This window comes from Oncorhynchus mykiss, chromosome 9 (genome assembly GCF_057628025.1).
Source record: "Oncorhynchus mykiss isolate SJ-2025 chromosome 9, ASM5762802v1, whole genome shotgun sequence".
Classification (NCBI taxonomy): Eukaryota; Metazoa; Chordata; class Actinopteri; order Salmoniformes; family Salmonidae; genus Oncorhynchus; species Oncorhynchus mykiss.
In genome coordinates, this window is record NC_143030.1 from 42,792,493 (window position 1) to 42,819,715 (window position 27,223).

Below are 27,223 nucleotides of genomic sequence, written 5' to 3' on the forward strand. Positions count from 1 at the left end.
ATTATTTTATGTAGCCAGCTCTCATCAAGGCAAAGGGTGGCTACATTGAAGAATCTCAAATATAAAATAAATGTTGATTTGTTTTCTGGTTAACTACATGATTCCATATGTGTTATTTCATCGTTTTGATTTCTTCACTATTATGTAGAAAATAGTCAAATAAAGAAAAACCCTGGAATGAGTAGGTGTGTCCAAACTTTTGACTAGTGCTGTCTGTGGTAGTAGAGTAGTGTCCTGAGGGCGCACACTTAATTTGTTGTGAAATCTGTTGTGAATGTATGGTAATGGTTTTAAAATTGAATAACTGCCTTCAGTTTGCTAGACCCCAGGAAGAGTAACTGTTGCCTTGGCAGCAGCTAATGGGGATCCATAATAAATGCAAATACAAATACAAATACAGACACACGGCAGGTAGGGCAGCAGGTAGTCTAGCTGTTAGAGCGTCGGGGCCAGTATCCGAAAGGTCACTAGTACGAATCCCTGAGCCGACAAGATAAAAACACTGTTGATGTGCCCTTGACCAAGGCACTTAGCCCTAAGTGCTGCAGGGTGGATGTTGATAATGGCTGGCCGTGACCCTACTCTCTGAGGGTGTCTCAGTTGGGATATGCCAAAAAAAAAACATATTTCCACATCCTCACATGAACATTTGTGAAATAGGACAATTATATGCACCCACTAAAATTCTTATTACACACATCTTTCTGCCTAAAACCATGTTTCAGCTTGCAACCACCTACTGCAGGTTTTTTGAATTGCTCAGCTGTGTATGACATCACCCATTTCAGCCTACGCTTGCCCTCCCGCCCATAAATACTGTAGCCGAAGCCAGGACAAGTCTCTTCAGCTGTGTTTTCACCTCAGGTGGACTGTGTCTGTACTGTATTTAGGGACAAGCAAACACTCTGTGGTATCGGAGTACCATATCAGCTCACACATCTGGATACAGTATGGGGACTAGAGGTACCTGTCTGCTCATGACACTGGTAAGGTTTGATGTTTGAAATCAATAATCTGCTGAATAGAGGGTCATTGGAGAGGGTCGCAGTGGTTTATCATGCTCAACCATTTACTTGGATGTAGTTTGGGATGGGACTTTCTGTGTTCATTCAGACTAGGATTGGAATAGCACATTTAAATCAAATGTATCATACTGATTAAGTGACCAGAGTTTAAGCATTTTGTGTTGAAGATATAGTGCTTTAGATCTTTGGGTCTGGAAGGTGGGCGAAATCTGGAAGTGCGATATTTTTTTTTAGCAGTGTTTAGTAACCAATATACAGTCTTACATTCATGTGCTCCTTCTCTGGTTCAGGCTGTTGAAGAGCTCCAGACTGCTTTTCAGTCACCACAAGCCTCCGTTTATGGTCTCAAACTGGTCTTGAATGTTCAAAAAAACTAAATTCATAACCTTTACCACATCTGGTGGCTCATCCATTGAAAAAGTGTAATCCTATAAATACCTACAGGTTAAGTCGGATGTTTACATAGACCTTAGCCAAATATATTTATATATTTGTATTTCACAATTCCTGACATTTAATCCTAGTAAAAATTCACTGTCTTAGGTCAGTTAGGATCACCACTTTATTTTAAGAATGTGAAATGTCAGAATAATAGTAGAGAGAATGGTTTATTTCAGCTTCTATTTCTTTCATCACATTCCCAGGGGTAAAGAAGTTTACATACACTCAATTAGTATTTGGTAGCATTGCCTTTAAATTGTTTAACTTGGATCAAACATTTCGGGTAGCCTTCCACAAGCGTCCCACAATAAGTTGGGTGAAATTTGGCCCATTCCTCCTGACAGAGCTGGTGTAACTGAGTCAGGTTTGTAGGCCTCCTTGCTAGCACACGCTTTTTCAGTTCTGCCCACACATTTTATATGGGATTGAGGTCAGGGATTTGTGACGGCCACTCCAATACCTTGACTTTGTTGTCCTTAAGCCATTTTGCCACAACTTTGGAAGTATGTTTGGGGTCATTGTCCATTTGGAAGACCCATTTGCGACCAAGCTTTAACTTCCTGACTGATGTCTTGAGATGTTGCTTCAATATATCCACACAATTTGCATTCCTCATGATGCCATCTATTTTGTGAAGTGCACCAGTCCCTCCTGCGGCAAAGCACCCCCACAACATGATGCTGCCAACCCCTTGCTTCACGGGTGGGATGGAGTTCTTCTGCTTGCAAGCCTCCCCCTTTTTCCTCCGAACATAATGATGGTCATTATGGCCTAACAGTTCTATTTTTGATTCATCAGACCAGAGGACATTTCTCCAAAAAGTACGATCTTTGTCCCCATTTGCAGTTGCAAACCGTAGTCTGGTTTTTTATGAAGGTTTTGGAGCAGTGGCTTCTTCCTTGCTGAGCGGCCTTTCAGGTTATGTCGATATGGGACTAATTTGCTGTGGATATAGATACTTTTGTATCTGTTTCCTCCAGCATCTTCACAAGGTCCTTTGCTGTTGTTCTGGGATTGATTTTCACTTTTCGCACCAAATTACGTTAATCTCCAAGAGACAGAACGCTTCTCCTTCCTGAGCGGTATGACGGCTGTGCGGTCCCGTGGTGCTTACACTTGTGTACTATTGTTTGTACAGATGAACGTGGTACCTTCAGGTGTTTGGAAATTGTTCCCAAGGACTGGACTCTATTTATCATGCATCCTTTTGCTTTATTACAAATGCCAAATAACTCACCCACCATTGCACCTTGGACCTCACTTTATATGCGCAGAAAGATACATTTGTACATGTTCATCTACAAAGGCCTTTCTGGTAAACTCCCTCTTTACCTCTGTATTCGGGTCTCCTTCACACCAGTCTCAACGTCAACAGTGAAGAGGCGACTCCGGCATGCAAATTGCAAAATATAGACAACATTGCTGGATAATAAACGAAACAAAATATTTTTTGGTTCCCTTTTAAAAAAGCTACATACAAGCTTGCAGGAATAAATTGCAAAGAAAAAGCCATATCTCAGACTGGCCAATAAAAATAAAAGATTAAGATGGGCAAAATAACACAGACACTGGACAGAGGAACTCTGCCTAGAAGGCCAGCATCCCGGAGTCCCCTCGTCACTGTTGACGTTGAGACTGGTGTATTGCTGCCAGTTGACGACTTGTGAGGCATCTGTTTCTCAAACTAGACACTCTAATGCACTTGTCCTCTTTCTCAGTTGTGCACCGGGGCCTCCCACTCCTCTTTCTATTCTGGTTAGGGCCAGTTTGCGCTGTTCTGTGAAGGGAGTAGTACATGGCGTTAGACTGACGAGTTTCAAAAGAAAGTTATTTGTTTCTGGCCATTTTGAGCCTGTAATCAAACCCACAAAACCCACAAATCTAAATACCAGTTTTATTGCTTTTGTAACCAGCACAACAGTTTTCATCTGTGCTGACATAATTACAAAAGGGTTTTCTAATGATCAATTAGCCTCTTAAAATTCTAAACTAACACAACATGCCATTGGAACACAGGAGTGATGGTTACAGATAATGGGCCTCTGTACGCCTACGTAGATATTCCATTAAAAATCAGCCGTTTCAAGCTACAATGATCATTTACAACATTAACAATGTCTACAGTGTGTTTCTGATCAATTTGATGTTATTTTAATGGACAAAAATATGTACTTTTCTTTCAAAAACAAGGACATTTCTAAGTGACGCTAAACTTTTGAACAGTAGTGGAAATAAAAGTCTCTATATAGAGAATGAGATGGTGGTGAGATGAGCTCAGCTAAGTGTCTTTATGTTCCCATGGCTTTCAGTCCCATTCATTCTTATGTACACTTTAACTGTACCTTATTGAGCCCCTACTCACAATAGAGACAGGCTCACCTTTCAGGGAAATACATTTTTTAACCAATGCATCTGTTCTTGTCTGGTTTGCTCTGTAGTGTCTGGGGATTGTCAGTGTGTCCTCTGAAGAGTTACTGCATCGACAGAAGAGAATCTGGATTGTAGACTCTTTTAAGATAGAAGAGGCGAGGCCCGGACCTTATCCTTATGTACTGGGGACCGTAAGTAAAGATCACCCACTCTTTTGTCGAGAGGGAAATGCCTCATTTTTCTATGTAATCACATGTGCATTGATACAAACACACACACACACATGGTCGAACAAGTAGGCGGACGGACGGACACGGATGCACATGCACGCATACGCAAACACACACACACACAAATTCATGCACTGAATGGATGTTTTGTTTCAGGTTCAGATTGAGAAGGCGTTCCGTGTGGGTTTCCATCTACATGGTCAAGGGGTTGATCTGGAACCCAGAGGAAAACTGTCCATCAATACAGACACCGGAGATATCGTAGTTCATGGAGAACTAGACTACGAGCTTTACCAGAAACTTAAGGTGGGAGAGAATGGAACTCATTAACCATTAAAAAAATACAATTAAAATATATTTTTTAATGACATTTAGAATTGACCAAATCATTTATTTGAAACAATTCTAATTCTACAAATTTTAATTACACTGAACAGAATATAAACGCAACATGTAAAGTGTTAATCCCATGTTTCATGAGCTGCAATAGAAAATCCTAGAAATGTTTCATATGCACAAAAAGCTTATTTCTCTCAAATGTTGTGCACATCAAGAAGCTGATTAAACAGCATGATATTACACATTTGCACCTTGTGTCCATGTATACATTGTTTTTCTCAGAGGCTATCCATCATTTTTTATTTTACTAGGTAGGTCAGTTAATTAAGAACAAATTCTTATTTTCAATGACGGCCTAAGAAGAGTGGGTTAACTACCTTGTTCAGGGGCAGAATGACAGATTTTTACCTTGTCAGCTCAGGGATTCGATCTTGAAACCTTTTGATTACTAGTCCAACGCTCTAACCACTAGGCTATCTGCCGCCACATTGCCCAGTCTGCGCGATCAAAACAATCTTGAAGCATGGATTCCGATAGGTTAGCCCAACGTTGAATCGACCTTAGCACCGGTACTTCCTGTTTGAGGTTCTGTCTATAGGAAGGGAGGAGAAAAAATGTAGTCGTGATCTGATTTGCTGAAGGGAGGGCAGGGGAGGGCCTTGTAGCCATCTCAGAAGGGGGAGTAACAGTGCTTGAGTGTTTTTGCGGCAAGAGTCAAATGTGTCAATGTGTTAATAGAACTTCGGTAGAGTTTTCCTCAAATTTGCATTGTTAAAATCCCCAGCTACAAAATATGCGGCCTCAGTACATGTGGTTTCCAGTTTGCACAGAGAGAATAGGGACTGTAACATACTCATAGAATCATGGCTCTCTCAGGATATACTGTCCCCATCCATACAGCCAGCTAGGTTCTCAGTACATTGCGCAGACAGGAATAAAGAACTGTCCTGGAAGTAAAAAGACAGTGGTGTATGTTTAATGATTAACTACTCGTGGTGTTTTAACCCTCGCAAGGCTGCCGGCCCAGACAGCATTCCTAGCCGCGTCCTCAGAGTCTGCTGTCCCCACTTGCTTCAAGATGTCCACCATTGTTCCTGTACCTAAGAAAGCAAAGGTCACTGAACTAAATGACTATGCCCCACAGCACTCACTTCTGTCATTACGAAGTGCTTTGAGAGGCTAGTTAAGGATCATATCACCTCTACCTTCCCTGACAACCTAGACCCACTTTAATTTGCATACGGCCCCAATAGATGCAATCCCTATCGCATTGCACACTGCCCTATACCATCTGGACAAGAGAAATACCTATGTAAGAATGCTGTTTATTGACTATAGCTCAGCCTTCAACACCACAATACCCTCCAAGCTCATCATTAAGCTCGCGGCCCTAGGTCTGAACCCCTCCCTGTGCAACTGGTTCCTGAACTGCCTGACGGGCCTCCACCAGGTGTTGAACACCTCCACTACACTGATCCTCGTAAAAGCAGGGGAGCTGGTTCTACTCTGCTTGGCCATTTTCTGTTGCTTTGTCGTGAAAAACTGAGCGGGTCGAACACAACACGTCAAACCTGTAACACATAGATAGACAGGCTAGAAATGTTTTAACAACGGAATTTTGCATTCAATTGCCCCTCCCTGGGGCATACAACAAGCTTCCATTCCCCATCACAAAGTGATTCATGGACGAGTTAACTAGTAAATACCAGTTGGAGGGCCATTCAAGTGTTTTTTTTTTACACTTGGTTACGAACATACCACACCATAACACCGCTAACCATCCACTGTATAACAAATATTAATTTGAAGCACAAGACCTATACTTTGACATATTGTGGAATGTTGTGCGGTGTACAGTTTTTGTTTCAATCGATAAAAATGTAAATAAAAATATAGAAAAACATTGCCCAATCTCTCATTACTTCATTCAACTGATGAGAGACACTTGAAGAGTTGAATTCCAAAACACCAGCTGTGGAAAAGGTATTCAATTGTCATGATAGAGTAAAAGTACAGATACCTTAATTAATAGAAAATGACTCAAGTAAAAGTGAAAGACACCCAGTAAAATACTACGTGGTTTTAAATATACTTAAGTATCAAAAGTAAATGGAATTGCCTAAATGTACTTAAGTATCAAAAGTAAAAGTATAAATCATTTCAAATTCCTTATATTAAGCAAGCCAGGCGGCACAATTTTCTTTTCTTTTTTTCTTTTCGGATAGCCAGGGGCACACTCCCACACTCAGACATTTACAAACGAAGCATTTATGTTTAATGAGTGTGCCAGATCAGACGCAGTAGGGATGACCAGGGATGTTCTCTTGATAAGTGTGTGAATGGGACCATTTTCCTGTCAAAATGTGATGAGTACTTTGGGCTGTCAGGGAAAAAGTACATTAATTGTCTTTAGGAATGTAGAAAGTAAAACAAAAACATACTGTATATATCTCATAGTAAAGTAAAGTACAGATACCCCAGAAAACTACTTAATTAGTACTTTAAAATAGTTTTATTCAAGTCATTTACACCATTGCAAAACACTATATATCTATTTTCAGAAATGTTGGTAAATTTGCTTTAACTGTTTAAATAAATTCTTAAAGAAATTGGTGTCTTTTTCACTGTCTAATCATGACACGTGGTTGTTCTTTTCCACCTAGAGGAACATCTACCTATCTGAGATTGATGTTCATTGACTACATCTCAGCTTTCAAAATCATAGTGCCATCCAAGCTTATCACTACGCTCAGGACCCCGGGACTAAACACCTCCCTCTACAACTGGATCCTGGACTTCCTGACAGGCCACCCCCAGGTGTCGAGGCTAGGCAACAACCCATCCCCCATGCTGAACTTCAACACAGGGGCCCCTCATGGGTTCGCGCTTAGTCCCCTCCTGTACTCCCACGACTGCGTGGCCATACAAGACCCCAATAGTTTGCCGACGACACAAAGGCCGATAACACAGATGACATTGAGACAGCCTATACGGAGGAGGTCAGAGACCTGGCAGTGTGGTGCCAGGACAACAACCTCCACCTCAACTTCAGTAAGACAAAGGAGCTGATCGTAGACTTCAGGAAACTGAAATGGGGGCAAGCATCAACGGGCTGTAGTGGAGCGGGTCCTCGGTGTCCACATCACTAAGGACCTATCATGGTCTACACACGCCAACATAGTCTTGAAGAGGACACGACAACGCCTCGTCCCGCTCAGCAGGCTGAAAGATTTGGCTTGGGCCCGCAGATCCTCAAACATTTCTACAGCTGCTTCATTGAGAGCATCATGACTGGCTACATCACCGCTTGGTATGGAAACTGCTTGGCATCCGACCACAAGGGACTACATAGGGTAGTGTTTACGTCCCAGTAAATCACAGGGGCCGAGTTCCCTGCCATCCAGGACCTCTAACCCAAGCGGTGTCAGAGGAAGGTCCTAAAAATTGTCAAAGACTCCAGCCACCCACGTCACAGACTGTTCTCTTTGTTACCGCATGGCAAGTGGTACCGATGCACCATGTCTGAAACCAAAAGGACTCTGAACAGCTTCTACCCCCAAGCCATAACGATGCTAAATAGTTAGTTAAACATTTAATCAAATAGCTGTATTGACCCTTTTTACACTTTTTTGACTCATCATACAGTGGGGCAAAAAAGTATTTAGTCAGCCACCAATTGTGCAAGTTCTCCCACTTAAAAAGATGAGAGAGGCCTGTAAGTTTCATCAAATGTACACTTCAACTATGACAGACAAAATGTGAAAAACATCCAGAAAATCACATTGTAGGATTTTTAATGAATTTATTTGCAAATTATGGTGGAAAATAAGTATTTGGTCAATAACAAAAGTTTATCTCAATACTTTGTTATATACCCTTTGTTGGCAATCACAGAAGCCAAACGTTTTCTGTAAGTCTTCACAAGGTTTTCACACACTGTTGCTGGTATTTTGGCCCATTCCTCCATGCAGATCTCCTCTGGAGCAGTGATGTTTTGGGGCTGTTGCTGGGCAACACAGACTTTCAACTCCCTCCAAAGATTTTCTATGGGGTTGAGATCTGGAGACTGGCTAGGCCACTCCAGGACCTTGAAATGCTTCTTACGAAGCCACTCCTTCGTTGCCCGGGCGCTGTGTTTGGGATCATTGTCATGCTGAAATACCCAGCCACGTTTCATCTTCAATGCCCTTGCTGATGGAAGGAGGTTTTCACTCAAAATCTCACGATACATAGCCCCATTCATTCTTTCCTTTACACGGATCAGTTGTCCTGGTCCCTTTGCAGAAAAACAACCCCAAAGCATGATGTTTCCACCCCCATGCTTCACAGTAGGTATGATGTTCTTTGGATGCAACTCAGCATTCTTTCTCCTCCAAACACGACGAGTTGAGTTTTTACCAAAAAGTTATATTTTGGTTTCATCTGACCATATGACATTCTCCCAATCTTCTTCTGGATCATCCAAATGCTCTCTAGCAAACTTCAGACGGGCCTGGACATGTACTGGCTTAAGCAGTCTGGCACTGCAGGATTTGAGTCCCTGGCGGCGTAGTGTGTTACTGATGGTAGGCTTTGTTACTTTGGTCCCAGCTCTCTGCAGGTCATTCACTGGGTCTGAGAACCCCCGTGTGGTTCTGGGATTTTTGCTCACCGTTCTTGTGATCATTTTGACCCCACAGGGTGAGATCTTGCGTGGAGCCCCAGATCGAGGGAGATTATCAGTGGTCTTGTATGTCTTCCATTTCCTAATAATTTCTCCCACAGTTGATTTCTTCAAACCAAGCTGCTTACCTATTGCAGATTCAGTCTTCCCAGCCTGGTGCAGGTCTACAATTTTGTTTCTGGTGTCCTTTGACCTTCTCATTTTGTCTGTCATAGTTGAAGTGTACCTATGATGAAAATTCCCTCTCTCCTCTTTTTAAGTGGGAGAACTTGCACAATTGGTGGCTGACTAAATTATTTTTTGCCCCACTGTATATGCTGCTGTTGGTGTTTAAAATATGTCACTTTATTCCTAGTTATATGTACATACAGTTGAAGTCGGAAGTTTACATACACCTTAGCCAAATACATTTAAACTCAGTTTCTCATAATTCCTGACATTTAATCTTAAAAAAGTTAGGATCAAAGGATCAAGTAAAAGTTAGGATCACCACTTTGTTTTAAGAATGTGAAATGTCAGAATAATAGTAGAGAGAATGATTTATTTCAGCTTCTATTACTTTCATCACATTCCCAGGGGGTCAGAAGTTTACATACACTCAATTAGTATTTGGTAGCATTGCCTTTAAATTGTTTAACTTGGGTCAAACATTTCGGGTAGCCTTCCACAAGCGTCCCACAATAAGTTGGGTGAAATTTGGCCCATACCTCCTGACAGAGCTCGTGTAACTGAGTCAGGTTTGTAGGCCTCCTTGCTAGCACACACTTTTTCAGTTCTGCCCACACATTTTCTACGGGATTGACTTCAGGGATTTGTGACGGCCACTCCAATACCTTGACTTTGTTGTCCTTAAGCCATTTTGCCACAACTTTGGAAGTATGTTTGGGGTCATTGTCCATTTGGAAGACCCATTTGCGACCAAGCTTTAACTTCCTGATTGATGTCTTATGATTTTGTTTCAATATATCCACACAATTTGCATTCCTCAATGATGCCATTTATTTTGTGAAGTGTACCAGTCCCTCCTGCAGCAAAGCACTCCCACAACATGATGCTGCCACCCCCGTGCTTCACGGTTGGGATGGTGTTCTTCGGCTTGCAAGCATCCTCCTTTTTCCTTTTTTGTTACATTTCTCCAAACAGTACGATCTTTGTCCCCATGTGCAGTTGCAAACCGTAGTCTGGCTTTTTTATGGTGGTTTTGGAGCAGTGGCATCTTCCTTCCTGAGCGGCCTTTCAGGTTATGTCGATGTAGGACTCGTTTTACTGTGGATATAGATACTTTTGTACCTGTTTCCTCCAGATCTTCACAAGGTCCTTTGCTGTTGTTCAGGGATTGATTTGCACTTTTTGCACCAAAGATCATCCCAAAGATGAACCAGACTTGTGGCTGTCTACTATTTTTATATGAGGTCTTGGCTGATTTATTTTGATTATCCCATGATGTCAAGCAAAGAAGCACTGAGTTTGAAGGTAGGCCTTGAAATACGTCCACAGGTACAGCACCAATTTACTCAAATGACGTCAATTAGCCTCAGAAGCATTTTCTGGAATTTTCTGGAATTGTTCAAGCTGTTTAAAGGCAGAGTCAACTTAGTGTATGTAAACTTCCGACCCACTGGAATTGCAATACAGTGAATTATAAGTGAGATAATCTGTCTGTAAACCATTGTTGGAAAAATTACTTGTGTCAAAGTAGAAGTCCTAACTGACTTGCCAAAACTGTAGTTTGTTAACAAGAAATTTGTGGAGGGGTTGAAAAATGAGTTTTAATGACTCCAACCTAAGTGTATGTAAACTTACGGCTTCAACTGTATCTAGCTTATGACCTCATACCCCTGCACAATGACTCAGCACTTGGTACCCCATGTATATAGCCAAGTTAAAGGTGCTGCATAGCCAATTCGACGTCTGAATTCATACTTCTTGCAGTTCACGGAGCAGCGCAGCGCTGTTGTGAAAGATGTTGTCAAGGAAATGAGTTTGTGTTACACAGGACCTCCTGCCCCCACCTACCGTCAACCAATCATGTCAATGCGAAACTAGTCGGAGCCTTCCGCATTGTAAAAAAAAAAAGTGGGAGCTACACGGTGATGCAGTACGCAGCTAAACTTAGCCTATGCATGCCTCCGGAGGCTCCTTATTTGCGCCACACATACGGATCTTCCGACCACAATTTCGGATCACGCATAAATGTCTCTTATCATTACTCATTGTGTATTTATCATTACATTTATTATTCCATGTTTTACTTTTCAATTATTTCTCGATATTATATATCTCTGCATTGTTGGCAAGGGCACATAAGTAAGCATTTCACCGTTAGTATACACCTGTTATTTACAAAGCATGTGACAAATAACATAATATTCCTCTGACACCACCTTGTATATAGGTCCTGAATGGCAGGAAGCTTGGCCCCAGGGATGTACTGGACCGTACACACAACTCTCTGTAGTGCCTGGGGACCCATGACAAATCTTTTCAGTCTCCTGAGGGGGAAAATGTGTTGTCGTTACCTCTTCACAACTGTCTTTGGACCATGATAGTTCGTTGGTGATTTGGACACCAAGGAACTTGAAACTCTTGACCCGCTCCACTACAGCCCCATCGATGTTAATGGGGGCCTGTTCAGCCCTCCTTTTCCTATAGTCCACGATCAGCTCCTTTGTCTTGCTCACATTGAGGGAGAGGTTGTTGTCCTGGCACCACACTGCCAGGTCTCTGACCTCCTCCCTATAGGCTGTCTCATCATTGTCGGTGAAGGCCTACCACTTTTGTGTCGTCAGCAAACTTAATGATGGTGTAGAAGTCGTGCTTGGCCATGCAGCTGTGGGTGAACAGGGAGTAGAGGAGGGGACTAAGCACGCACCCCTGAGGGGCCCAGGTGTTGACGATCAGTGTGGCAGATGTGTTGCTGCCTACACTTACCACCTGGTGGCGGCCTGTCAGGAAGTCCAGGATGCAGTTGCAGAGGGAGGTGTTTAGTTCCTTAGCTTAGTGATGAGCTTTGTTGGATGCTGAGCTGTAGTCAATGAAAAGCATTCTCACATAGGTGTTCCTTTTGTCCAGTGGGGAAATGGGATGTGTGGAGTGTGATTGAGATTGCATCATCTGTGGATCTGTTGAGGCGGTATGCGACTTGGAATGGGTCTAGGGTTTCCGGCATGATGGTGTTGATGTGAGCCATGACCAGCCTTTCAAAGCACTTCATGGCTACCGACGTGAGTGCTACGGGGAGGTAATCATTTACCTTCCCTAACTTGGGCACAGGGACTATGGTGGTCTGTTTGAAACATGTAGGTATTACAGACTTGGTCAGGGAGAGGTTGAAAATGTCAGTGAAGACACTTGCTAGTTGATCACGCATGCTTTGAGTACATGTCCTGGAAATCCGTCTGGCCGCACGGCTTTGTGAATGTTGAACTGTTTAAAGGTCTTGCTCACATCAGAGAACATGATCGCACAGTCGTCCGAAACAGCTGGTGCTCTAATGCGTGCTTCAGTGTTGCTTGCCTCAAAGTGAGCAACAAAGGCATTTAGCTCGTCTAGTAGGCACGCGTTACTGGCCATCTTGTGACTGGGTTTCCCTTTGTAGTCCCTACTAGTTTCCAAGCCCTGTCACCTCCGACGAGCATCAGTTCCAGTGTAGTAGGATTCAATCTTAATCCTGTATTGATGCTTTGCCTGTTTGATGGTTTGTCTGACGGCATAGCGGGATTTCTAATAAGCGTCCGGATTAGTATCCAGCTCCTTGAAAGCGGCAGCTCTAGCCTTTAGCTCCGTGCGAATTTTGCCTGTAATCTATGGCTTCTGGTTGGGATATGTACATACGGTCACTGTGGGGATGACGTCGTCAATGCACTTAATGATGAAGCCGGTGACTGAGGTGGTATACTCCTCAATGCCATTGGATGAATCCCAGAACATAATGGTCTGTGCTAGCAAAATTAGTCCTATAGCGTAGTACTTCCTGCTTTAGTTTTTGCTTTTAAGCAGCAATCAGGAGGATAGAATTATGGTCAGATTTGCCAAATGGAGAGTGAGGGAGAGTTTTGTATGCGTCTCTGTATGTGGAGTAAAGGTGGTCTAGAGTTTGTTTTCCTCTGGTTGTACATGTTACATGCTGGTATAAATGAGGTAAAACGGATTTAAATTTGCCTGCATTAAAGTCCCCTGCCAATAGGAGTGCCGCTGCTGGATGAGCATTTGATTTTTGCTTATGGCCCAAATGTATCTACATGTATTGGAACTACATTTTACATGACATTAAATACACTGCTCAAAAAAATTAAGGGAACACTAAAATAACACATCCTAGATCTGAATGAATGAAATATTCTTATTAAATACTTTTTTCTTTACATAGTTGAATGTGCTGACAACAAAATCACACAAAAATGATCAATGGAAATCAAATTTATCAACCCATGGAGGTCTGGATTTGGAGTCACACTCAAAATGAAAGTGGAAAACCACACTACAGGCTGATCCAACTTTGATGTCCTTAAAACAAGTCAAAATGAGGCTTAGTAGTGTGTGTGGCTTCCACGTGCCTGTATGACCTCCCTACAATGCCTGGGCATGCTCCTGATGAGGTGGCGGATGGTCTCCTGAGGGATCTCCTCCCAGACCTGGACTAAAGCATCCGCCAACTCCTGGACAGTCTGTGGTGCAACGCCACGTTGGTGGATGGAGCGAGACATGATGTCCCAGATGTGCTCAATTGGATTCAGGTCTGGGGAATGGGCGGGCCAGTCCATAGCATCAATGCCTTCCTCTTGCAGGAACTGCTGACACACTCCAGACACATGAGGTCTAGCATTGTCTTGTATTAGGAGGAACCCAGGGCCAACCGCACCAGCATATGGTCTCACAAGGGGTCTGAGGATCTCATCTCGGTACCTAATGGCAGTCAGGCTACCTCTGGCGAGCACATTGAGGGCTGTGCGGACCCCCAAAGAAATGCCACCCCACACCATGACTGACCCACCGCCAAACCGGTCATGCTGGAGGATGTTGCAGGCAGCAGAACGTTCTCCACGGCGTCTCCAGACTGTCACGTCTGTCACATGTGCTCAGTGTGAACCTGCTTTCATCTGTGAAGAGCACAGGGCGCCAGTGGCGAATTTGTCAATCTTGGTGTTCTCTGGCTAATGACAAACGTCCTGCACGGTGTTGGTCTGTAAGCACAACCCCCACCTGTGGACGTCGGGCCCTCATACCACCCTCATGGAGTCTGTTTCTGACAGTTTGAGCAGACACATGCACATTTGTGGCCTGCTGGAGGTAATTTTGCAGGGTTCTGGCAGTGCTCCTCCTGCTCCTCCTTGCACAAAGGCGGAGGTAGCGGTCCTGCTGCTGGGTTGTTGCCCTCCTACGGCCTCCTCCACGTCTCCTGATGTACTGGGCTGTCTCCTGGTAGCGCCTCCATGCTCTGGACACTACGCTGACAGACACAGCAAACCTTCTTGCCACAGCTCGCATTGATGTGCCATCCTGGATGAGCTGCACTACCTGAGCCACTTGTGTGGGTTGTAGACTCCATCTCATGCTACCACTAGAGTGAAAGCACCGCCAGCATTCAAAAGTGACCAACACATCAGCCAGGAAGCATAGGAACTGAGAAGTGGTCTGTGGTCACCACCTGCAGAACCATTCCTTTATTGGGGGTGTCTTGCTAATTGCATATCATTTCCACCTGTTGTCTATTCCATTTGCACAACAGCATGTGACATTTATTGTCAATCAGTGTTGCTTCCTAAGTGGACAGTTTGATTTCACAGAAGTGTGATTGACTTGGAGTTACGTTATGTTGTTTAAGTGTTCCCTTTATTTTTTTGAGCAGTGTATATTGAAATGTATTTTTTTCTGTATGGGTATTGCGTTGTGTTATTTTAGTTTGGTTTAGTTCTTATTAAATGTATTGCTTGATAGCTCGATAGTTTGCTTGATTGGTTGATGTATTGATTGGTTGAATGACTGGTAGATTGATTCACATCTTCCTTATCACATGGGACTACAGCTGACATTTGAGGCCCGAGATACATCCAATAATGCATTGGACACCCGGCTGGGAGTGGAGGTGGAGATTCTAGACATCAATGACAACCCCCCAGTTTTCCAGAGTAACACTTACACCATCAACCTGAAAGAGTCTACTTCACAGGGTAAAATATTCTATTTGTTTGTGTCTTTCTTTCTTTCTTTCTTTTTTATTTTATTCTCGCTGCCTTCATTTTATTTATTGCGGATAAAAGAAAACCACACTGTGAGTTCCCTCAGAATGTTTAGGATGCATTGTTAATGTAACTGTTAAGTGTTTCCAGTTCTTCTTTGAAATATTAACTATAATTATTTACAATATGAGTGAAATAGTTTTCATTTTTTTAAGTATGTTAAAACGCAACTGTTCTGTGTTGGAATGGTGTGGACGTACCCCAACAACAAAATGGTGTGGGCGTATACTGGTCATTAAAAATATTAAATGGAGTAGACCACAGATTGGCCAGCTAATCCTCATCTGGAGGATGACATCAACCTCTATGAGGAAATAGCAAGCATTTTTGAAGCAGTCTGTTTTTAGATGTTTTTTTAAGTGTTTCATTCTCCAATTTATTATTTGGCCACACATATGAGTATAGGCTGAGTCAACAACACAATTTGAGTATGAGTTAACAGAATAGACACTTTTAAAAGTGAGATTTTCAACGGACGGTTACTTTAAAATCGACACAAATTGCAGACATTGACAAACGGATTTTGCTGCGAAACACACAGAGTAAGTATTTTGAGTGAACCTGCAATGTGGTTGTCCTTTATCTATGATTGGTTGAATTGGAGTCTCTGAAACCATGACTCTCTGTTTCCTCTCACATCAGGAGATTTCGTGACAGCTGTAGTTGCAACAGATAAAGATCAAAGCAACACAAACAATGGCACCTTTGACCTGAAGATTGTCTCCATCACCCCTACGCCCCCAGACAACCTGGAGTTCTTCCTTGAGCAAAGTGGTCCAACTGGAATCATCAAATTCAAAGGGTGTCTGGAGCACGAGGTAAGAGGTGCCTCTATTTATGTCTATAATCTTTCATTCATTCACTTTCAACTATAGTGTGATTGTTTCAATCTTCCACTTCAGAAATCAAAGAAATACACCATCCTGGTGGAGGCTAAAGATCGTGGAGAGGTGGTTCAGCTCTCCAGCACCTGTACAAACATCATCACTATAGAGGATGGAAACAACCATCTGCCTGTCTTCACTGGGCAAACGGTGGGCAAAATGATTCTATCCTCTTCACTTTATCACAAGATGTGGTGGAGGTATTTGTTCAAATATATTAATGATTCTCCGGAACCACAACTATATCCCTCTTATAATGTACCATCCTCCTGGGATATTATATTATTTCAGGGTGCAGGAAGCATCAAGGAGAGAGACAGAGGTGATGTACCAATTCTTCGGCTCCAGGTTTCAGACCAAGATACCAAAGGTACTGTAGCCTGGAAGGCCAAATACACTATCCACGGAGACAAGGACCAGAACTTCAGAATCACCACTGATCCAGACACCAACGAAGGAGTCTTGTTTGTTGAAAAGGTCTGTTCCCTTTCAAATAAGTTAATGCCTCCTAAATAAGATAATGTATGTCATGTGAGACTTTCAGATATTCTGCAATTTACATTTTTAAAGTTGTGGTTCTATTAATCATATTTTTGTTGTTGTTGTTGTTGTTGTTGCAATCAAACTAATAGCAGACCTGTAGTATTAGTTGTAGTAGAATCTGATGAACTGTGCTCATAGATGTGGTTGCAATAATCATATCCCTGTATCCATTTGTTTGACTAAACACTAAATCATCTTTCCGTAAACCACATTCTCCCTCTGTCTCCTGGTAGCCTCTGGACTACGAGGATGGCTCTCAGAGGAACCTGTCAGTCAGTGTAGAGAACGAGGCGCCCTACTTCTCTTGTAAGGTCAAAGGTCGTCCTGCCATGGGCCTGTGGAATGTGGTCACCACAGGGGGGGTAACTTTGACAGGTGAACAGCCCCTGCTGTCCACCCGCCAGGTGACGGTCACGGTGGAGGACATCAACGACCCGCCCATCTTCACCCCCACCATCAAAAATGTGACGGTGGAGGAGAATGTGGAGGTTGGTTGGTACCTGGAGACGTTCACTGCCATCGATCTGGACAGGAACCATGCCAACACCTTCAAGTAAGACTGGGGATGCATTTAACCCACCCTTCAGTGGGACTTCTGTTCTATCTCCTACTGTACAGTTCTGCAGCACCTCCTACTGGTTTATCAAGCTAGACTGGGAATCTAGGCCAGTTCTCCATGACATTTTCTTTTTACAGTTCATTACCAATTTATTACTATAATTAATTTGACCTCAAACCACAGATCATTCTTGATTTTTATAAAAATTCTACTAAAAGTGTCATACCTAGATCATATGTTGTGATGATGCACACTCTTGAAGCCAATCAGGCCAACCAAGCCAACATTTTGCTAGACCTGTAGTCGAAAACACATCTTACATGCCCAAACCATGTCTTGTAGGTACGTGAAAGAAAAGGACCCTTCTGACTGTGTGGCAGTAGACACAAAGACCGGCAAAATAACCACAACTAAGATCTTAGACCGAGAGTCACCTTATGTGAAGAACAATGTCTATCAAGTGACAGTGATTGCTATTGATGATGGTAAGAACTATAAAAAGTAATATTCCAATACAGTAAATTATACCAAAATCAGTCAAATAACACTGTATCGGTATATCATCCACGGTGCCACCAGCATGTGTCAATTGAGAGTTTCTCTGATTGACAGGCCAGCCTCCCATGACCGGAACTGGAACGCTCAACATCCACCTAAAGGACCAGAATGACAACCTTCCGGAGCTTGAGATGGCCACCATGGACATGTGTCTTTCAGATGAGCACACCGAGGTCAACATCACAGCCTACGACCTGGATGAAGAACCCTACAGCGGACCCTTCTACTTCCAGCTCCAAGGGGACGATGTCAAGGGCAAGTGGAGGATTGACCCTGACAATGGTGTGGTTTTCCTCCTCATAAATGTCTCATACACTCTATCTGACCTCTCATTCATAATACGTTATTCCATATGGGCTCTTTTCCTCTCTACATACCTACAGTTGAAGTCGGAAATTTACATGCACCTTAGCCAAATACATTTAAACAGTTGTTCACAATTCCTGCAATTTAATCCTAGTAAAAATTCCCTGTCTTAGGTCAGTTAGGATCACCACTTTGTTTTAAGAATGTGAAACTAACTTCCGGCGCCGACAGAGATGGCCGCACCGCTTCGCGTTCCTGGGAAACTGCAGTATTTCGTTTTTTTTACATGTTATTTCTTACATTAGTACCCCAGGTAATCTTAGGTTTTATTACATACAGTCGGGAGGCACTACTGGATATAAGAACAACTCACCATCATTACGACCAGGAATACGACTTTCCCGAAGTGGATCCAGTATTTTGCCCACCACCCAGGACAATGGATCAGATCCCAGCCAGCGAACCAAAACAACATCGCCGTAAAAGGGGCCGACAAAGCGGTCTTCTGGTCAGGCTCGGGAGACGGGCACATCGCGCACCGCTCCCGAGCATACTACTCGCCAATGTCCAGTCTCTTGACAACAAGGTTGATGAAATCCGAGCAAGGGTAACATTCCAGAGAGACATAAGAGACTGTAACGTTCTTTGCTTCACGGAAACATGGCTCACTCGAGACACGCTATCGGAGTCGGTACAGCCAGCTGGTTTCTTCACGCATCGTGCCGACAGAAACAAGCATCTTTCTGGTATGCCTTATGATTAACGAGACGTGGTGTGATCATAACAACATACAGGAACTCAAAGTCCTTCTGTTCACCTGACTTAGAATTCCTCCCAATCAAATGTCGACCGCATTATCTAAGAGAATTCTCTTTGATTATAATCACATCTGCATATATTCCCCCCCAAGCAGACACATCTAACTTTATTTGACTCTATGTAAACTGGAAACCACATATCCTGAGGCTGCATTCATTGTAGCTGGAGATTTTAACAAGGCTAATCTGAAAACAAGACTCCCTGAAATGTATCAGCATATCGATTGTGCTATCAGGGCTGATAAAACCCTGCATCACTGTTATTCTAACTTCCACGGCGCATATAACACCCTCCCCCGCCCTCCTTTTGGAAAAGCTGACCACGACTCCATTTTGTTGCTCCCAGCCTATAGACAGAGACTAAAACAGGAAGCTCCCGCGCTCAGGTCTGTTCAACGCTGGTCTGACCAATCCGATTCCACGCTTCAAGATTGCTTCAATCACGTGGATTGGGATATGTTCTGCATTGCGTCAAACAACAACATTGACGAATACGCTGATTTGGTGAGCGAGTTTATTAGCAAGTGCACAAGTCCATAGAAACTATTAAAACATTCCCAAACCAGAAACCTTGGATTGATGGCAACATTTGTGCGAAACTGAAAGCGCAAACCACTGCTTTTAACCAGGGCAAGGTGACCGGAAACATGACCGAATACAAACAGTGTAGCTATTCCCTCCGCAAGGCAATCAAACAAGCTAAGCGTCAGTATAGAGACAAAGTAGAGTCGCAATTCAACTGCTCAGACACGAGGTATGTGGCAGGGTCTACAGTCAATCACGGATTACAAAAAGAAAACCAGCCCTGTCGCGGACCAGGATGTCTTGCTCCCAGACAGACTAAACAACTTCTTTGCTCGCTTTGAGGACAATACAGTGCCACTGACACGGCCCGCTACCCAAACCTGTGGACTCTGCTTCACTGAAGCCGACGTGAGTAAAACATTTAAATGTGTTAACCCTCACAAGGCTGCAGGCCCAGACAGCATCCCCAGCCGCGTCCTCAGAGCATGCGCAGACCAGCCTGCTGGTGTGTTTACGGACATATCCAATCAATCCTTATCCCAGTCTGCTGTTCCCACATGCTTCAAGAGGGCCACCATTGTTCCTGTTCCCAAGAAAGCTAAGGCAACTGAGCTAAACGACTACCTTCAGTCATCATGAAGTGCTTTGAGAGGCTAGTCAAGGACCATATCACCTCCACTCTACCTGACACCCTAGAACGACTCCAATTTGCTTACCACCCTAATAGGTCCACAGACGACGCAATCGCAACCACACTGCACACTGCCCTAACCCATCTGGACAAGAGGAATACCTATGTGAGAATGCTGTTCATCGACTACAGCTCAGCATTTAACACCATAGTAACCTCCAGTCTCGTCATCAAGCTCGAGACCTGGGTCTCGACCCCGCCCGTACTGGACTTCCTGACGGGCCGCCCCCACCCAGGTGGTGAGGGTAGCTAACAACATCTCCACCCCACTGATCCTCAACACTGGGGCCCCACAAGGGTGCGTTCTGAGCCCTCTCCTGTACTCCCTGTTCACCCACGACTGCTTGGCCATACACGCCAGGACACCTGGCGGAAAAATGTACGGAAAAATGTATCACTAGCCACTTTAATGCCACTTAATATAATGTTTACATACCCTACTCATCTCGTATGTACATACTGTACTCTATACCATCTACTGCATCTTGCCATCTTTATGTAATACATGTATCACTAGCCACTTTAAATAATGCCACTTTTATATGTTTACATACCCTACATTACTCATCTCATATGTATATACTGTACTCTATACCATTTACTGCATCTTGCCTATGCCGTTCTGTACCATCACTCATTCATATATTTTTATGTACATATTCTTCATCTCTTTACACTTGTGTGTAGAAGGTAGTTGTGAAATTGATAGGTTAGATTACTCGTTGGTTATTACTGCATTGTTGGAACTAGAAGCACAAGCATTTCACTACACTCGCATTAACATCTGCAAACCATGTGTATGTGACAAATACATTTTTATTTTATTTTATTTTTTATTTGAAATGTCAGAATAATAGTACAGATACTTATTTTTTCAGCTTTTATTTCTTTCATCACATTCCCAGTGGGTCAGAAGTTTACATACACTCAATTAGTATTTGGTAGCATTGCCTTGAAATTGTTTAACTTGTTTAGCTTCTCACAATATGTTGGGTGAATTTTGGCACATTCCTCCTGACAGAGCTGGTGTAACGGAGTCAGGTTTGTAGGCCTCCTTGCTCACACACACTTTTTCAGTTCTGCCAACAAATTTTCTATAGGATTGAGGTCAGAGCTTTGTGATGGCCACTCCAATACCTTGACTTTGTTGTCTTTAAGCCATTTTGTCACAACTTTGGAAGTGTGCTTGGGGTCATTGTCCATTTGGAAGATCCATTTGCAACCAAGCTTTAACTTCCTGACTGATCTCTTGAGATGTTGCTTCAATATATCCACATAATTTTCCCTCCTCTTGATATTTTGTGAAGTGCACCAGTCCCTCCTGCAGCAAAGCACCCCCACAAAATGATGCTGCCACCGCCATGCTCCACGGTTGGTATTGTGTTCTTCGGCTTGCAAGCCTAACACAGACTGCATTTCTCCAAAAAGTACAATCTTTGTCCCCATGTGCAGTTGCAAACCGTAGTCTGGCTTAGTTTGGTTTTGGAGCACTGGCTTCTTCCTTGCTGAGCGGCCTTTCAGGTTATGTCGATATATGACTTGTTTTACTGTGGATATAAATACTTTTGTACCTGTTTCCTCCAGATCTTCAGAAGGTTCTTTGCTGTTGTTGTGGGATTGATTTGCACTTTTCGCACCAAAGTACGTTCATCTCTAGGAGACAGAACGCGTCTCCTTCAAGGGGTATGACGGCTGTGTTGTCCCATGGTGTTTATACTTGCGTTCTATTGTTTGTACCAATGAACGTGGTACCTTCAGGCGTTTGGAAATTGCTCACAAGGATGAACCAGACTTGTGGAGGTCTACCATTTGTTTTCTGAGGTCTTGGCTGATTTATTTTGATTTTCCCATGATATCAAGCAAAGATGCACTGAGTTTGAAGGTATGCCTTGAAATACATCCACAGGTACAGCTTCAATTTACTCAAATGATGTCAATTAGCCTCAGAAAAGCCATGACATAATTTTCTGGAATTTTCCAAGCTGTTTTAAGGCACAGTCAACTTAGTGTGTGTAAACCTCTGACCCACTGGAATTGTGATACAGTGAAACAAGTGAAATAATCTGTCTGTAAATAATTGTTGGAAAAATTACTTGTGTCATGCCTAAAGTAGACGTCCTAACCAACTTGCCAAAACTATAGTTTGTTAACAAGACATTTGTAGAGTGGTTGAAAAAATGAGTTTTAATGCCTCCAACCTAAGTGTATGTAAACTTCCAACTTCAACTGTAGCTTTTGCACAAGAAGGCCTCATGCCACATTCACATGCTCGTAACCTCAGAGTTCAAATCAATGTAAGTTATTTGCATAGAGCCTCCTATTGGTTGATTCTGATACTTCCCAAGACACTCGGAATCATCTTTCTACAACGAGTTAGCAAGTCAGAAATTTCAGAGTTTTCTATTTCCGACTAGCATGTGAATGTGGCATAAGTCTCTCAATACTATAGGCCTATACTTCATGCAGTTCTCAACTAGCTAAACTAATGCTATTGCTATCTCTCTTTCTCACTACACATCCCTCCAGGCTACACAGTGAACCTGGTGAAGGAGAACACAGTGTACGCAGGTCACCACGAGCTGCTGCTGAAGGTGTTTGACCTGCAGGGTCAGGGTGCCCTCCACAACCTGTCTGTCACCGTGTGTGACTGCTCCAGGGTGGCCAGCTGCCGCATGCGCAGGGCCACTGGATCCAAGATTGGAGAGAGTGCTGTAGGGATTGTCATTGCTGCCATGTTGCTACTACTAGGTATATAGTCTTTTGAGTCTTGTGTTTGGTGGAAAAGACAAACTGGCCTACATCACCACCTAGTGTTTATTTGGCAAAATGGCCCCCACTAAATACATTTAGAACAGGTTAGTGTGAATGAAGATCTGTATCTAATCAAAATGTGTGTCCCTCCTAGGTTTTCTACTGTTGGCTCTCCTGATGACTTCTAAGAGAGATCTGAAGCTGATCCCTCTCGATGAAATCTCTGGAGAACATCTGCTCAAATCTAACATTGAGATCCCAGGAACTGATTGCAAGGTAACCACAGACAACATTACTATCACTACAATCACATGTTCTTCTCTGGAAATGATACGATATGCTGTTTTTGATCCCAGGTGCCTACGGCTACCATACTCCAAGTGGACAGCCAGGTGGAAACGAAAGCTGCTTTTCAACCCACCAAGAAGATGTTGGTTAGGAAACCTGCAATGTTCAATCAATTATTTTGGTTCATACTGGGCATATTTGACAAATGGAAAACTGTGTAACCATGACAAGTCAATATTATATATTTTCCCAGGCTGTACAGAAGTCAGCCAGTATGCGAGCACAGGTACGTTCAGGATATTCCAAGTATTCCTCCTCCTACCAAGAGCAACAACAGGGAGAGTTTCAACGAGGAACCACCCTGCGCAAGGTAGGTTATATAGCAATCAAATAAATCTACTACCTTTGTACATTTTTGCCCTGTCCATTCAATTCTCAGTGGCACTGTGTTACAGCAACATTTAACATTTTGTTTCAGAGTGCGCCCACAAAATTACGCTCCAACGGTTATTATGAACAGGTATTTCAAAATGGCATATTTCAATTAACCTTATGTAAGCAATTTTTTCTGAGACTTTCATTTTTACTAATGTTGCATTGTGTTCTGTGTAGTGATATTGTGTTTCTCATCACTCAGGTGTCAATGGTGAGCAGATCAATGAAGACAAGAACAAGATACTCCTCATGGGAAGAAGATAATTGTCTCGACAAATCCGGGCACTTGATGACACAACTGAATCAGGTAACAATGTGCAACAGTCACAAACAGTCATTGCTGTAATCAATGAAAAAAAAAAACGTTCTAATTGTGATTTTTTTTTATGTACTAGTTGAACTGTTTTCTTGTTTGTCGATTAACCTTATTGTGACCACAACACTCCTCCATTCACTTCAATCTCTCCCTCCCTCCTGCCCTCCTTCCATCCATCTCTCCACCTTCTCCAGAGGATGTACACCATGCAAGTTCAAGGAGAAGAGCTGGGGGACTATGCCCCGCACCCCTACGTTGAAGAGGGGGACCTAGAGACAGACCTCCAGCTGGATGCTATTTCCATCCCTGAGACCCTCTTCGACCAGGACACGCTCCTCTACCTGGGCCCCAGGTTCAACACCCTGGCCTCCATCTGCAACACCGCAGACCTCAGCGCATCCTAAGCCCATCTTGCCCTCACCCTCTGGGGCAAAAGGCTCTGCCAGGACTGGCTAGATAGCATTGGCATAGCAGGCTAGGTCACCGGCCACATTCCTGGATTATAAACTGGACTGGATCACTCATTCTTCAAATGAGGTAGAACAGCAAACTTGCTCTTGCAAAATCTGGAAGCAGTGTCATTTTTTTTTATTTTTACAAAAACCATCAAATGCACACAGGACTATGAAGATCAGTGATCAATCAATACAAAGACCAAGATGGAACTCAGTGTTGAAAGGAGAACAATGAAATCGACCACTGAGAACACACACAGAGAGAGACATGTAGTGGGAAAATACTTGCATGGCATTGACTTGGCTCTGTGCTTTTATGAATGCGATGGCTGCAATTTAGAGGTGAATTAACAGTGAACATACCACACCATCGCTTACCTCTTTATTCTTCAGAAAATACATTGAGTCAGAATAGTGTAATATTGTTTTCTACGATGGTTATGATGATGATTCCCAAATCAAATTGTATTTTTCACACGCTTCGTAAACAACAGGTGTAGACTAACAGTGAACTGCTTACTTACGGGCCCTTCCCAACAATGCAGTGAAACAATATATACATAGTAGAAAAAAATTGAACAAAAAGTATAAAAACAATAACACAAGGAATAAATAGACAAGTAATTAAAGCTTGGCTATATACACGGATTACCAGTACCGAGTCAATGTGCAGGGGTACGAAGTAATTGAGGTAGATATGTACATACAGGTAGGGATATAGTGACTAGGCAACAGGATAGATAATAAACAGTAACTAACAGCAGTGTATGGGGTAGAAGCTGTTCAGGGTCCTGTTGGTTCCAGACTTGGTGCATCGGTACCGCTTGCCGTGCGGTAGCAGAGAGAACAGTCTATGATTTGGGTGGCTGGAGTCTTTGACATTTCTTAGGGTATTCCTCTGACACCGCCTGGTATAGAGGTCCTGGATGGCAGGGAGCTCGGCCCCAGTGATGTGCTGGTCCGTACACACTACCCTCTGTAGCGTTTTGTGGTCGGATGCCAAACAGTTGCCAAACCAAGTGGTGATGCACCCCGTCAAGATATTCTCAATGGTGCAGCTGTAGACATTTTTGAGGATCTGAGAGCCTATGCCATGCCAAATCTTTTCAGCCTCCTGAGGAGGAAGAGGTGTTGTCGGCCCTCTTCACAGCTGTGTTGATGTGTGTGGACCATGATAGTTCCTAAGTGATGTGGACTCCGAGGAACTTGAAGCCCTCAACCTGTTCCACAACAGCCCCATCTATATACATGGGGGCATGCTTGAATTACCAATGAAAGCTTGGGTTGAAAGTTTTGCGCTGAAGTCTGGTTGATTTATTTGTTTGTGTTGGTGTTGGCTTTGAATGTATATTCTATAAGTGTTTTTTGGTATCTAATAAAATGTTCATTTCGTTTTACATACGTAGTAATGCAGAGTTCTGTGGTATATTTTGGTATATTTTCGATGCATCTCAAGTCACGGTTTCAATGAAACAAACATCTTTCCAAAATATACGTTTACTGTGATGTAATGTTTAATTCCCAACCATCCCGACTTATCAGCAGCATCAACATAGCAAAACGTAGGGACAAGTGTGAGTGCGTGGAAGTGTGTGCAGGCGTTCACGCATGGGCGTGTGTGTTGTGCATTGACTTGGGAATGTAGCCAGGAGCCATTGGTAGGCAGAGAGAGTCCTGGGTGTGATCTCCTGTTCCACCTGGAAAGCCTTTCTGTGGGTTGTCACGGATCCTCTCTAGAACACCTGGAATACACAAGCACAACGTGTAAACCTCACACATAGCATCATACACTCATGTCTGTTATTCCTACACTGCGTTAAGTAAGTGAAATGGTTGGCAACGGAAAAAAATACTGACTTTCAGAATATTTGATTCTGAATGCATTCATACACTCCTGCACTAGAAATATGAGGCTTGCTGGCCTGTGAATAATTATAGACATATTTATCTTACTATCTTACATGGTCTAAAGTTCTATCGAAAACACACAAGTCTTGATATTGTGGACAGAGTACCTAGCATGCACGTGATGAGGTCTGTGGCAGTGCCCACAGTGGGGTGGGGGTAGGCAGAGATTCCCATCTGGCATGCGTGTGTTCCTCCTGGTCATGCCACTGGCGCAGGAAGGTAGTGAAAACCCTGCGCTCCGTAAAGGGCCGCTGGACCAGGATCACCTTGCTGGGAAAGACACATGACAAACACAATCACTAATGGGTAAATTACAAAAATACACATAGGCCTTCTGTATAAGCATAACAACACAATCCCGGCTTGGCTAAAATGTGTTTCAGTGATTCAGTTGTGCTCCTCTGCACCTTAGTTGTAGAATAATGCCACACTAATAACAGATGCCTTTCATGTAAAAGTGTTTTTTTTTCCCTCCATCGGTGTGTCTGTAATGAGGACAGTCTCACCTGGGATGTTATTCTCCTTAAGCAGCCTGTAGGAGAAGCGGATGTTCTCTCCAGTGTTGGTGGCCTCTGTCTCCAGCAGTATGTTCCCCCTGGGCACTCCCATCCTCAGAGCCACATCCAAGAACACGTCAGCCTCTGGCCTCGTCCACACACCTGGAACACACAACACACACTAGAGACATTGGATAGTAACATACAAACACGGTATGTGTGCGTTGATGCGTGTGTGTGTGTGTTTTCTTGCATGGGCAGAAAGAGGGACAGAGAAAGACAGAAATAGCGGGAAAGATGCCCAGTGTCTTGCTGACCTGCAGTCTGGTTGCCTAAGTAACAAGTGAAAAGCAGCCAAGGAGCCAATCCTTCCAGGAAGAGA

At 43.2% G+C, this 27,223-nt stretch overlaps 1 protein-coding gene across 1 annotated transcript; it reads left to right on the forward strand.

Moving 5' to 3' along the window:
• Window positions 1-809: 809 nt before the first annotated feature.
• Window positions 810-25,845, forward strand: cdh26.2 (cadherin 26, tandem duplicate 2). The gene is made up of 17 exons (XM_021615579.3): window positions 810-986; window positions 3,905-4,027; window positions 4,223-4,372; window positions 15,094-15,238; window positions 15,950-16,125; window positions 16,210-16,341; window positions 16,483-16,668; window positions 16,968-17,287; window positions 17,636-17,778; window positions 17,906-18,133; window positions 22,718-22,939; window positions 23,097-23,218; window positions 23,299-23,376; window positions 23,484-23,600; window positions 23,709-23,750; window positions 23,868-23,972; window positions 24,176-25,845. The coding sequence occupies exons 1-17, from the start codon at window positions 951-953 to the stop codon at window positions 24,383-24,385; spliced, it is 2,535 nt and encodes an 844-aa protein (XP_021471254.2). The 5' UTR covers window positions 810-950; the 3' UTR covers window positions 24,386-25,845.
• Window positions 25,846-27,223: the final 1,378 nt, after the last annotated feature.